Source organism: Adelges cooleyi, unplaced genomic scaffold (assembly GCF_023614345.1).
Source record: "Adelges cooleyi isolate 19-005CV unplaced genomic scaffold, UGA_ACOO_1.1 ACOO_flye_CR_arks_rails_tigmint_CR_PRNA_23, whole genome shotgun sequence".
NCBI lineage: Eukaryota > Metazoa > Arthropoda > Insecta > Hemiptera > Adelgidae > Adelges > Adelges cooleyi.
This window is the reverse complement of record NW_026095893.1, coordinates 8925332-8940598: the sequence shown is the minus strand read 5'-3', so window position 1 is coordinate 8940598 and position 15267 is coordinate 8925332. Positions and strand designations below refer to the sequence as shown.

Sequence of the window (15267 nt, the reverse complement as noted above, 5' to 3'; positions counted from 1 at the left end):
ATGAAAAAACACATTTTTTATATTTTTGTATAGCCCAATAAAGCACAAATTTATAATACCAAAGCGTATGAAAATATAGCCTAAAAAGGAACATGTACAACTATGGATATTAATAGCATAGTGCACTTATGCATCTGTGCACTATGTCATCAATATTGTATTAACTATTAAATTAATAACAATAATAATATAGCCACATAGAAAGGCAGTCAGGGATATAGGGGCAGCGGGGGGCAGCATAGGAAAAAGCAGGCGCCGTGCACGTCATCAAGTCGCCCCGAAGTCGAGGGAGGCATAGTGGGACAGATCATATTTAGGTGGGTGTTTATTATGTATTTAATTACTGATTTAGTTAAGCTGTGTATTATGGCCACTTTTGAGTTGTTGTGGGCAGATATACTTTTGTATTATTTTGATGAATAAATTCATGTATATACCGGATGATTAATTCAATGTAAGACGTTCGTTTTTCTGGTAAATAACATTTTTGCAGTTTTTTCTTTTTGGAAAACATGTTTATACATTGAACGTCGGAAACCCCCGCTGATGCTGGCTGTCCTAGATCAGTGGAGGTTTCCGACGTTCATCAAGCCATTTTTTCACTGTTATAATTCCCATCCCATTCTAAAAAAAATCCGAACTTTTCATCTACTCACTTTTCAAAAATATCAAAATGGACGCAAGAGGCGAAAATGGCAAATATATTTTTCAAATTGATTGTTTTGGGGTAAAAATTAGTTTGACGTAATTGCAAATATTTTTATCGTAGAATACGGCAAAATACTAGGAACTTGTTATTCTTCAATCCTAAGCAACCACTTTTTATTTGTGTAAAAATTAAAAGAAATCGGGCGGACATGAAAAAAAGTTCAACTTTCGAATTTTTAGGTGGCATTACTAGCTGTAGATTGCTGTTTTCATTATATAATTTTAATTGAGATACATGGGTAACTGTGACAATACATTTTTATAGACAGACGATCAACCCTATTCGTATAACCTTAATACTAAAAATAAATTTTTAAGCACATAATTGTCATTAGGTAAGTTAGTTATATACCATATAAATAGCTAATGTACTTATTAAATAGTATAATATTTTATACCCCTTATCCCCTAATATAATTTAGTAAAATATAGTTAAATCAATATAGTTTAATATTACTAGAAAATCTATTGAATACCATACATTCGTTATGTACGGTTTTGATAAACGGATAATAATTCGGTGATAACCAGAGTGTGTGCTCTTTTAGGCTATGCCACAATACAAATAATGTGTTTTTTACAGGCTACGTAATTTCAAGTAGTAAAAATGATACTGTGCTTATTTCGACTGCATCGGATAATACTAATTAAACACTGTAGGCATTATTAAAGGTTACCTAACGGTTCAAAATGAAGAGAAAAAAAAACTAATCAAATAATAGTTACACGATATTCTTACCTTTTCTGGCTTCTTCTTCCCACTGTTTTGTGATCAATAGATACCTAGGAGACTCGGGGCAAACGGGTAATAAAATTAATTGTAATATGGCAGGGCATATAGCTAATCCTGTAAACAAAAATAGGTGTAAGGTGACGTAACACGGGACAAACATGTAAGAATGTCATACCTAATAACACAGGCCAGCCGTCGTCTGTACCCAGAATTTGTTCTATACCCAGTATTTGGGATATGAGCAATCCGGTTGTCACGGCCAGCTGATTGACAGTGCCGAGACCACCTCGAAGATTGAGCGGTGCTATTTCTGATATATACATTGGCACTAGTGATGTATTTAAACCTGCAAAACAATGTAAATTACACTTAATATTCGTTATCACTAAACCGGTACCATAATAAATTATTTATATTTTATTATTTAAATACCACAATTGACTCCTATAATGAATCTGCCGACAAACAGTACTTCGTAGGAATTGAAATACTTAGTCAAACCCATCAAGCAGGCGCCACCGATGCCAACAAAACTGTTTAACAACAGACCTCCTTTCCTAAAATTATAGGTGTTCGTTGATTTAGTATGCATCAATAGATGAAAAAAGAACTATCCTTTACTTATTATATTTATTATTAAGGATAACATGTTATATCTACATTGTTCGTTGATATTGTAATTTTTCAAATATTTAAGCTACGAGATATCAAGTGGTATCTTTATGTAATAGTTATAATAAGAATAGAGGAAATAAAAAAACAAAAAAACATTTTGCTACAAAAAATAAAACTAAACAGGGAACAACTAAGTTAATTATATCAAAACATACAAACATATTTTATACTCAATACCAAATTTTAATAATATGTTATGTACAAAATATAAGTTCACCTACATACAGACACACAAAAAAAAGGAAACTTTTTGACTTTTTACTTGTTAAAGTATTTGTATCTGTACTCTATTAACATATATTTTCCATCCAGTTTTTTGAATTTTAAACAATATAAAGTTAATTTAATTTCCGTTTATTTTTAGGTGTTGTCATACGATACTACCATAATAATTATAAAAGTTTACATTTTTTGAGTACTCTATACTGTAACACGATACGATATTTATTGTTTTAACTTTGTTAACAATCAGATAAATTTAATAAGCAACTGATAACAAAAATATAATATAGTGTTCGAAAGTTCAATGTTTAATTATGTTGCAAATAAATATTAAACCACCAGTATAGTTGTTAATCTTCTTGATGCTATAACGAAAAAAATTATTGAATGAACAATGATGAAGTTTTCTATTAATTTTTCATTTCTAATAACGCTTTCTGATTTTCTGAAATGTTATTTTATTGGTGTATTACATGTTAAAATTGTTGTGTAAAATCTATTATATCACACGGCATAAAGAATTGGTGTACAAGGAATACAATCTTTTGTTAGCGAAAAAGGAATAAAGTGGCATTAAACCCAGTTCTTATAGTATGTTTAAATTTACAAAGCACAATATTTCAATGTATGTGACATAAAAGTAATTGTGATAATAAAGTAATTAAGGTTTTACTCTGTGGTTAATTAATGCTAAAATATTAATCGAGAGAAAGAACAATACTCCCTGCCTTCGCATCTGCAGTTTTTTCCTGAACTATCTTTTTATTTTTTTCCCACGTACATATTTTAAATACATAAACATGACTAGTAATTAAATGATTATAAGTTAATTAAGGTTTATTATTCTATTAAGGTATATTCGCCAAAACTTATTCGAAAACTTCTTAAAAATCAATTTTTCAACACATATCTAAGTCAAATTTTATCTTTCAACAGGACAATGCGCGATTCACACTGTTCGAAATAAATCAGGGTTTGAAACTAATTCTGTTCCTTATTTAAACTGGCCGGTACGTTCACCCGATTTAAATATTATTGAACATGTTTGGGGAATTCTATCAAGACATGTTTATAAAAGTTCAATACAGTTTTCAATCACAAACAAATTTAAAAAAGCAATTCAAAAATCTTGGGCTAGTATTTCTCAAAAATCATTAAAAAAATTGTATAAAACTATACCTAACAGAATTTTTGCAGTCATAAATAATAATGGAGGTTCAACGTAGTACTAATCAACTATATTAAAAATTGTTTCTCATTTAGGTTAATTATTAGAAATATTAAAATATTTGCCTTTAATTTTTTTGTCACAAAAAAAAAATATATATATTTTTTTTTAAATCGCTCATAAATTTAAAATAAACTAAATTTATTGAATAATAATTTGGTATAAATCTAGTTTACCGGGTAGTCTTTTTTAAAAAATTTTTTTTAATCGATAGTATTTTTTTTCAAATATTTATAACTGCCAAACTAAGTACGAGCGGGCCTACATTTTTGCAGATTCGTAATCAGCATGAAAAGTACTATTGACTAAAAAAAAAGATGTCCGGTAAAGTAGATTTGTTTCAATTTCAATGTTAAATTGAAAACTAACCTGCCGAAACGGTTGGCAATTATACCGCCACTAAATCCGCCCAGCATACCGCCGATAGCGAATATAGACACAGCGAACGAGTACAGTAGCTCGGCTCTACCGCTATCCATATTTTTTTTGTATCTGTCTTCAAATACATCCTTGATGAACTTCTCTATGTTCTGTACGAAGAATATACAGTTATAAAAACTGACACGAATTTAGTAGACAATCACTCATAATACTTACCCCTTCGGGTGCATTGATCACTCCGGTGTTGTAACCGAACTGAAGCATGCCCAACATGGACGCTAGGATCGTGTAGGATAAAAAAAACGTGAGCCCCTAAAACCAAAATTATCAAATAAACAAAAGATTTTCAAAAAAAAAAAATAATCACATACTAAAAACAGCTACATAAAATGTTAAATACATTTGTATTTAACTGTAAGCTAAAAATTTATTGACAATTAAAAAATTTGAATAAATCATAAATCAAAAGTCAAAACAAATTTTAACATACATACACGGTAGAAAATACATTTATACAAATATTGATACATTACATACATTTATAGTATACAGATCTCATTCATAGTATTATGGTATTCAACACCTATAAAATAATGACAATAAAATTCATGCATTTAAAAACATGCATTACAATGCAAAAATTAATCAAGTTAGGACATCGTTATACAAACCAACCCTAGTTGCAGTTACGTGGGATCACAATGGTTTGTATTGCGAATTTTAGAAATTGAATGCTGTAAAATATAATATGTTTATACATAGTATATATTACATTAAGTATTTTTTATAATAATAGTCATATACAATATACATAGTATAAGCCTGTATAACGTATATAGGTAATCCTTTACACCCAAAAGTGTCTTTAAAATGTGTTTCTTTCAATAATTCGAGTTTTGCCAAACAGGTTTACACATAGAAGCATAAATTAAATGTATTTAAATCTTCTGGTAAAAAACACGTTCCCAAAACTGTATTGAAGAAATCGCGATTTCAAGGACATTTTAGGAGTCAAATATATTTGTTTTATCTATATTATCTATTATATAGAAGTAATAAATTTTCCACTGCGAAGTTTAGTTTAGTATTTGGTTAGGTTGCCTTTTCTTATTTTGCAATCATTCAGAACTGACCAACTTTAAAAAAAGTTTTCACGCTGAAGTAAACTCAAGTGGAAAGGAGTCTAAAGATAAATATAAATATATTTATATATTTGTTTTTTAGTGCGTTTACTTTTAAGCGGTTGCTCATATAGTTTTTCAGATTTTTCCATAAAACTTTTATTTTGCTTGAGCACCAGCCCAAAAGTTTTTCGGCTATAGCGCTTATAATTTTCAGCGATCCATCAAAGGAAATCAGGGAAAATTAATTCCAGACGTCCTCGCGAATCATCTCGACCGAAAAAGATTGATGTACTTGCTCACCAACAAACTCACATCGCAGTTTTTCTAGTCTCATTTAAAATATACACGTGTATTATACTCGTACATGATATTTAAAAAGGAAAATAAAAATTAAGTACTCTTAAGTGGGGAAAAGTAAAATATGCATATAGAAAAACAATATCAATAAACTGACGACGTATGTTGCAACGTTGAATACTAATTATCATGTTATTATGACTGGTTATATAATATAACATAATATTAATATTATTCGCATTGTTAAGACGATGATCACACTAGCATCAAGGAAAACAGTAATGACGAAGAACAAGGTCATCTAATGATGTTTGTACAAACGTTGGTAAATATAAAATTAATTTTCCTAACCTTCGCTCTACGTGCACATATATATTGATAAGATTGACCAACATAGTGTATGCGGGGTGTTTTGATAAGCAATCTAGAGTTTTCTGATGTTTTTTTTTCATGCAATGTTAAATACATACATATTATATTATATAAATTTAAAAAAAAACCAAGCAACAAGTTATCAACTAAAATATAATTATAAGTTGAACGCGCATTCATGCAAAGGCCACTGGACGCGGAAGCAATTCAAAATGAACAATCTATGACTCATTTACATATTATTATCATCATATATATCATAATAATTTGTACACTCGGCGTTCGTTAAGTAAATAATTGTGATATAAATAACAATAAAAACGACAAACGGTCGTCACAGGTTTGATCGGTTATTTTAGAGTAGACCGTGTAAAAAATATAATCACAAATGTGGAAAATGTGTATTTTTGACTATAGCATTAAAAGTGATGCGGTTAATTTTTTATACCTTAATCAATATGTATATTTTGTTCTTGTTACATAATCCTTGGACACCCGGACTGTTTCCGTCAAGGCTAAATTACATTTCAAGTCAACCGACTGCGCCTACGAATGAAGGTAAAAAGTTTGTATCAATGGCCTTAATTATCTTAACAATCCAACTGTAATATTCAAAACGCAAGTACGGTAGTGCAAATTGCTATTAAAAACATGTATTAATAAAAATCGAGCTTTATGTCACATATTTCAAAACATAATTTGAAGAAAATTATATAATTTAAAAAATTAAGAAAATTTAAGAAGAAGCATGACAATTTTCAAAATATAACATTTAATGTTTTATTTAACTTCCACAAATTATAAAAAGCACACAAGTGTATAATACCAGTATGAAAAAATGTACGGTTTATAAAAAAAAAAAAAAAAACCACTTTCCGACCAATTTGAAGTAACTTTCATATTTACCTAAGGCATACATATTTGACTTGTATGGTAATTTAAAATTTGATATTTGTCATAATATTAAAAATAAAGAATACCTACATGTACCGTTTTAATTTTAAAAAATAATAACTCTGAAAATGTTATTTGTCATTGTTTTTTTGTGGATTTATTTTTTAACGGGCCACCTGCGTGAGTGAGCTTAGACGAAAACAGTGGAGTTGTAGTCTTTAACTTTTTTTATTTTCGCGTCTATTCGTTTGTAAGATAATGTTTACTGGTCTGGCGGAAGGGCAACAAAAATTAATTAAAAAACTTCTTTAGGTCGCATTATGAAAATTTCAAATAAACTCGAAGTAACGTTATTATGTCGGCCGGCTTACTGTATAGTTGTAGTGAGCTTAAGTATAATATCTACGTCCATGTACAAAAAATAAAAAAGTATTTTCGTATGTATCATATATGCCACCGTTTTCTTCCTCGGGTTGAGTTCATTGGCCATGCTCTTTCATTGCACGATGCCAAAATCTGTCGGTGAAATCGTGTGAACAAACTTGGACGGAATAAAAGTTTCACGCTTCGAGATTGCGTGCAGTGTCAAACGCTTACACACAAGCGAAGTTAATATGATAAAACTTCTAACAAATTTAATACAAACGATAACAATCGGTGAAATTGCAACGGCACAATATAGTAATATTGCAAAATCAAAACTTGTAGGTATAATCAACTACTCAAAACCGTATAGTGTAACCTAAGTTCGAAAATGTCGGGTGTTCTATGTAGCCAATATTAGTACAATATAACAGGCTAATCTTAAAATGTTGCACATTTTTATCTGCGTAAAGAATCTCAGATGTCCTAGAGATACATACAAGTCATTCGATTTCTAGTTTTAATTTATTATCTAACGAATACGCATATGGATATCATGTTTAACAGAGTGCTGTACGGTCAATGCTTTATGACGTTAACGAATTGCCAATATATACTACTAAACGAAGCGCAATAGCGAACGTAACGTAAACAAAATAAACGCATGAGCGATGCATCCAAAAACTAGAGCAGTATTTTGGCAACGCTCCTATTCAAATACGGCTCTTCCAAAAACACTAAAAATTAAAAAAAAATATCTACAATACATATCATAAAACAAAAACATGCAGACGTCCGTGACACAAAACAGTCTATATATATATATATATATATACGTATATTATTATATCTTTAGGTTCGTGCCTGTTCGAGCAGCCTGAGCTTCCTGCGGTGCGACTGTAGCTCCAACCTGTCCACGTACTCTCGGAGCTCCTCGATCTCCTCTTTGACCTGCTGCACCGTGTCCAATTCGTTCTTTATGGCCACCATGTCGCGCTTCACCTCGGTCACTTCCGACTGACACGACTCCAAGGACCTGGTCAGCTCGTGCAGCTGCGTTCGGATCTCGGACAGCGCGACACTGGTCTCCACGTGGCCTCTGTGCTCGGTGCCGTAGTACGCGGCAGCGGCCGGGCTGGGCGACACCCCACGCGACTGCAGCTCGTCCAGCCGAGTCGTTAGGTTGGCGCTCATGTCCGTCACCTGGTGTTGCAAACTGCGCAAACCATCCACCATGTATGAGCTATATAGACACATACATAGGGCACGTGCACGCCGTTATTATACATGTGTTCACTTGAATTCCACGGAAATTTCGGTTTTAGTTTTGTGTTCAAACACGGGATTCAAATGGGGATTCCGCTCTCCCCCTTTAAGGATGATGTTCCACTCATGGCCATCGATTATAAGTGATTTTCCGTTACAATGATATTAGAACCTACGACCAAGAAACCCGCTTACGTAAAAATCAAAAAACAAATTCTCTATTTGAATATAAATATTAGGTCCTATCTCTGTTCTTTCAAAAACTTAAGCAGCATATTACACGGTGCGACAAGTGAGTCAGTCAGTATAGTGACGACAGCGTAACGGTGACTATGCCTCGGAAGATGACACTGCAATGAAACAAAACGTCAGCATAAAACTGAAGACAGTCCATGAAAGCTTTAACACATTCAAAATTATGGTTTTATCATTATCACTATTAGTTAGTAATGCAAATGTCAAGAATATTTTGATTAAGAGAGACATGTCTTGTTTAATAATACATACAAATGTCAATACTTTATAACAGCAGATATTTATGTACAAACCCCCGTGTTTAAATAACCCTGCATATTAAAATATTGTATAGTTTATCCGATAGCGTTAAACTCAGCCCTAACTGCGTTTAAATTTAATTATGAGCTCGAGTTTTCACATCGATGCCAGCATTGTCGAAATAATATAGAGCTTTCAACGGTGTAATGTCATAAACCGTTGTCTTTCTGACTTATCCATCGATACGCAATGAAATGTATAATAATAACAACAAAGATAAATTCAAATTACAAACAGACACGTATTGATTTATGTAACCATAGACGATTTTATTATTGTTCATTGTAAAAATATTACTAACACAGCAGATATATGTATACAGAGATACAGCTTTGGTACAGATCCACTGCCGAAATGAAAAAAACTCCTTATGTGGTGACTTTATTGATAACCGCTAGAACGCTAAACGGTCGCATACGTCAACGGCAGACCTTCGTCTAACTAACTCCAAGTAATTCACTAGCACACACTCTCAAAACGGTACTGTATAATAATATAGTGCACACACAAGTAGGACGTAGGTACTTCCTCTTACTACTAGTTGGATAATAAATTCAACATGCAAGATTTTGATTTTTACTATAGTAAGGCAACATTTATTTATTGTGTTTTTAACAAGTACCAATGATGCTATATCATCATTAATTAGTGAATAATGGGTAATATACTATTTAAACGCTATTAATATTTGTAAGCAAATTATTGAATAATTGAAAATGCTAACCGTTAGTAAATTTATAAAAAAGAGAAAAATGTAAAGTGTAATTTATAATCTTCATTAATATTTATGGTTGAACCATAATTTATATACTTATAAAATTCAAATTATCTCAGCGCGTGTAAAAATGTTGAAAATTACTAATTGTATACACTAATAGGTGTAAAAGATTTACCTATTTGTAATTTAAGTTTAATAATCATCATCGATACTGACGATTACCGCTTGCTATTACATTTATTTTTATTTAAATGGTATTGTTAAAGATAATTGAAAAACAATTAGTTCCTGCCTTCTGGCTTATACCAGTTCAATAAACTATGCATAATACTTCTTGAATTAAACAGTATTATAATAGGCTTCCTCCCTAGCTATACATTAAAATACACTAACGATTAGGCAACACCCGCATATTGATCTGACTGTCTTTTTTTAGATTTCATAATTGTTTTACCTCTGCGAAATCCAGAAATGTAGTTAGTATAGTATAGTGTAGTGTAGTATAGTTGTAGTATAGTTTTGTTTAGCTGGTAGGGAAATTACTGTGAGGAACAATCTCCCCCTTCTGACCATTAAAAAGAAGGTATAATAGTGTTACCTATTGATTGTTACATTAACATTGCCTATAGTATATGATTTTACGTTTGAAATAAAAATTAATATAAGTAGCTACATAAGTAATATATTCATTGAATGTTTGAATTACTAACTACGTTTACTCTGTTTCAATAGTAGTATGTTACCCGTTTTCTATCTAACATGCCTTAATACTTTGACGGGAATTACCTAAAAGAACATGGTACAAAAGAAAACCGTACAGTCAATGTGCGTCAGAGTATTGCAGGGTTTATTTGGTAATAAAATGTCGTCGACTGGTCACAGCAATGCCGTGGCGGCGCCTCTGGGAGTAAAGCGAGCCAGACCCCTACCGTCGCTGCGGTTGTGCTTTTAACATGAGGGTATATATATATATATATATATATATATATTTATATGCACACATTTGTTGTGTGTGTATACTATGTATGTATTATACCGAGAGTACATTGTGTGGCTGTGGTGGCGGTCTTTGCGTGTACAACCGCCGCTCGTGCAATCAATAACAAAAACTGACCCTCACCCACAAGAGGGGGTTTGTGTGCCCAGGAGCCCGAGGACTGCCCCCTCGGTCACTTGAATTCCTGAAGTCTTTGCCGCCGTCGACGCCAAGTAAAACAACCATGTGCATCGTAATTAGAATGATAGTATATTTTCAAAAATTTAAAGACTTTCGATACATTATGGCGTTATTTGTTGCATGACCTCAGACAGGTACATAAGACATTCTTTAAACGGCAGCCGATTCTCTCGGGTAACGCATGTTACTTATAAAAACAAGCTAGCGACCGTAAGTTATATATGCTACATGGGTCACCAAAAATTGTATGAGAAGGATACATTGGGGATTAGAACAAGTTCGTTCTTCACAGACGTTATTGGAAAAAATCCCACAAAATTGCCAACTTTTGCAAGAGTAAAAGCTGTACAATATTACAGCTAAAAAACACAAAAATAAGGCTAGTAGTAACGCTTTCATTCTTTAACTGTAAGTTTTTAGTACGCACGATGAAAACCCTTTATAACAATTCCGGTTGCAACAAATCATTCAAATTAATAGGATTATTTTTCAACTTTGACTTTTTGCCTCCCCTTCTATTATAGTGTGATATAATGATAATATCAACGCTCAAGCCTTACACAACTTAAAATTGGGAGAATAAGTCTATCAATTTTGATTTATTCCCTACGCAATTTTAGCTCTTTGATAATCGTTATTCGAAAATACACGATAACAGTAACAACTATAACTAACATTAACTATTATGATAAATCATAAAACAAATCCTTAGTCCCCTTCGAAATTATATAAGTTGTTTTTATAGTAATATATCATAACAAGGAGATAAACATAATCATGTAGCTTAACGGGCCTTGAAGAAGCTGTGATGAGATTTTATCAGACGATTTCTCGCCCGGCAAACGTAGAGCCCGTGACCGAGTGTCGAACTAGCGACAGTGAGCGTCAAACACACTGACCCTTACCCACTCGTCCTACTCTAATATCATAGCATGTACACGGGTCCCTACTAAAGAGAAAGGCCGATTGTTGTGTTTACCTATGTACTACAGTCCCCTTTTTAATGTAGACATATAAGTATCCGTAAATGCAATAAACGATCGTGTTATTTAAATACATTATTTTGTCGTTAGCCGGATTTAAACGTTTACTGCACAGATAACGCGACCGGAGAGATTTATGGGAGTAGAAATTTATGTGAAAAAGACGGTTAAAATGTTTTTCAATTGTTTTCGCAGTAATCCGGGGCGGGACTCGATTTAGTCGTGTTGGAAAGCTATTCGACTTCCAACACAATAACGCAAACTGCAGAATGTTCTACCTACAAATAAGAACTCAACGCAAAATAAATATATATTGGCTATGTTGAATTAGTTATACAATGTTATGACAAAAAATAATAAGATGACTAGGTACGAGACATGAGTAAAGGGTTATAATAACTAAGAAAAATTAGAAGGCTATTAGAAATAAAAGCACTTGCTCGTGTCATGAATAGAACATGGTGATATTACAAACAAACAGTATTTATTAAACGATAAAATATATTTTTATTACAAGTTATAAAATAACTATTCAATATTATTTTTGTTTTATAGCTCATACTATTAAAAAAAAAAAAAAAATCAAACATCTAATAAATACAATAGGGCTTTACCCAGTTTAGTCCAGGTTAATTCGACCCCGGCGATAACGCATTTAGAACTGTAGTTAAGCAGTTTCGCGTGTTTAAGTATCGTTGTATTAATATAATCTGGCGTTAGTATCGAATTAAAATAATGAAATTGTACCACTATAACATGTTCCACGTCGTAAACAACGCATTCCTCCCATTAATATCTTTCGCAATAATTATTGGTGTATACTTAAATACAAAATTATACGTCTTATATTTTAATGACTACCATGCGTCATTGTTTGGTATGCTAATGGTTCAAACACACGCGATAATTATTTTAGGAAGTAACGACAAACATACAATTCCATCGGAAGTACACAATTTTAGTTTTGATTTACTCTTTAGGTAGTAAGAGACATTTATTTAGTATAATAAAAAATGATCGTCACAGTAAGCAATTGTGATTACATAAGGGAACAAATATATTATGTTATAATAATGACACGGTACAAATTTGTAAATATGAAATTTAACGCTTCTGCTTTTAAAAAGCTGAGTTTCCATAAGCGTATTTTCTACATGGTTTTTTGAAGAAACAGCTTCCTGTTAAGTAATAATCGTTTCAAACATTATCTAATAGTAAGAAAACAATTTGGTATAATTTGTTTGTTTTTAATTTTTCTATTAAAGTATGAGGAAAAAAGTACTTTCCAAAGAATTAATCATTATTCCTCGAAACATCTTTAATTTTTATAAATACAACCTCTGTCTTGCAATGTTAAATTTTGTAGAGCTTTCGAAAATTTAAAACACGCAAGATTCAACATACATTAGTTTTTTAAACACAACTTAGTATTATTTATTGTTCGTTTACTGTTATCGAAATAAATTAATAATAAATACTTCGTTTTCGCTATTTTGTTAGAGAAACATTAAACAATGATCACAAGAAAATAATGCTAATCCAACGTTACAAAAGTCGAGTATTTGAAAAAAAAGTATTGACAAAAAATGCATTGATCGTACCTACCTATAGGTAATAATAAAGAAATACTTTTATAAAAATATATATTTCATATAAGTGGTAAAATACAATGAGAAACATAAAAGAATACATTTTTTTAATATCTTTTTGGTATTTCAAAAAACCGAAAATAGGGGTATAACATCAAAATGTATTTAAAAGCTGTACTAATATTCTAAAAATGTCGTCTACGGGTTTTGTTTTTTTAGCCCTATTATTATTAAACGTGACAAAATATACCTATTAAATACAACTGGTGTGCGTGTATCATAGCTGTTGTGTGTAGAAGCAGTAAGTCAGTAATGATATTCATAAAAATAAAGAAAAATAGCGTCTTAGAAAGTTTCCCTAATTTTTTTCCATAAAAAAACTCTGTTGACAAAGTCGAACGGTTCAAAACTCTTGAACTTTTATGAAACTTTCACCATTGTCTTGTGGTGACACTTTTGCATTTTGTTTCTGGTCGATTTAAAAGGAATAAACAAAGAAAATCCCTCTCTCTTTCTATTCCTTTCTTTCTCTTTATTTTCATTCTACTCTCAACGAGAACTCTGAACTCAGAAATCACGTAGTACCACGTCTTGATTTTAATCAAATTCACATTTTAGGCTGTCTGTTGAAAATATAAAGCCGAAGGTATTGCCTAAAATTGACCAGTACGTATATAATCTATGAAACTACTTAGGATATCAACTCAAGAACTTATTTTCACTGTTACCATAATATCGGTAATAATATTTATTTAATAATATAACTGGAAGCTTACCCGCATTTATTCCAACCCCTTATTGAGACTATTAAATTCCTTATGAACATTCAAACGATATAGCAGCGTGCAAAACGCAGATTTTAGTATCAAATTGCGCAGCTATAATATATAATTCACGCGTCATATTGCATTGGAGTTTAATTAATGGTAGATTATTACCAAAATAAAACTTGGGAAGTAAAGTTTAGGAGTTTCTGCATAACATCATACTCTTCACGTCTCTACGCAGATTTTACGCCAAGGATTTTATGATGTGTATTTTTGTTATTTTGCCACGGTCATTGTGTAAGTCGTCTCTGTAGTACGTGAGGAGAATACAAGACAAAAAAATGTAAGCACTGTGAACAGTAGAGAGCCGTTTCTAAAGTACCTAACGCCAGTAAAACCATAAGTATACATTTAGGTTAAACTTTTAGGAGCAGACCTGTTTGTAATAAGTAATTGCTGTTATAATATTTCACTGAAATAGTTTATGAAATAGGTACATGCAATCTATTGAGATATTAAAGTTAAATATTATCACGAATCGTATTACAAAAATATATATTATTAGAGATATAATACTATAACTACACTCTTATTATTAAAAAAAGCTAGTATAGTGGAGTCGGGGCATAGTGAAGATGGAGAGGTCATAGTTCTACAGAAATTATTATAACTGAATCACTTTAAATAAACGTTTCTATGCAAATCTGTGGGTAGTATGTATAAATTTATGCTTTATACTTTTTTTTGTGGGTTGGTTGCTTTCTGCATAACGCTATTCAGTTAAAATGGTACTGCCTTATTCTTCGTTGTGCACTATATCTTTTAACCGTCTTAATTATACTAACACCATCTCTCCATTCACACTACATACTATAACATACCATCGCGTCCTCTCTTTAGAAAACACGAATATCAAATAATATTTCCAAAGCTATTATTAGTCTACAACTCGGGTCCATACGCTTACATAATATAATATTATGCATATTACATCTTATATATGTTTTATATACATATTATAATTGCATTTGTAATACCTGCGACGATTGCGTCGACTGATAAACCGTAGAAATTAATATTGTTTATTTTAAATCAAATGTATCGAATATACATTGTTAACATTATTAATAGCCATTGCTATGATATACCGTACACCTTCTATGTTATACAAGATCCCCATTACCTTTTTAATCTCTTCGAAAGTGTACGCGACAC

At 31.6% G+C, this 15267-nt stretch overlaps 1 protein-coding gene across 12 annotated transcripts in view; it reads right to left on the bottom strand.

The window, feature by feature from the left end:
• LOC126835174 (glucose transporter type 1) overlaps window positions 1–15267 on the bottom strand; it is a 60374-nt gene that overhangs the window by 9444 nt on the left and 35663 nt on the right. For 7 of the 12 annotated variants that reach the window (XR_007685171.1, XM_050567517.1, XM_050567512.1 and 4 more), the window contains 6 exons: window positions 7862–8240; window positions 4164–4259; window positions 3936–4096; window positions 1874–1998; window positions 1617–1787; window positions 1448–1555 (listed from right to left, as the gene is read on the bottom strand). Coding sequence is in view for 11 of the 12 variants with exons in the window: in XM_050567517.1 (XP_050423474.1) it covers window positions 1448–1555; window positions 1617–1787; window positions 1874–1998; window positions 3936–4096; window positions 4164–4259; window positions 7862–8240 (1040 nt within the window). In the remaining variant the exon portion in view is untranslated. The remainder of the gene's footprint in view (window positions 1–1447; window positions 1556–1616; window positions 1788–1873; window positions 1999–3935; window positions 4097–4163; window positions 4260–7861; window positions 8241–15267) is intronic. The other 5 variants (XM_050567521.1, XM_050567520.1, XM_050567522.1 and 2 more) reach the window with 2 other exon arrangements.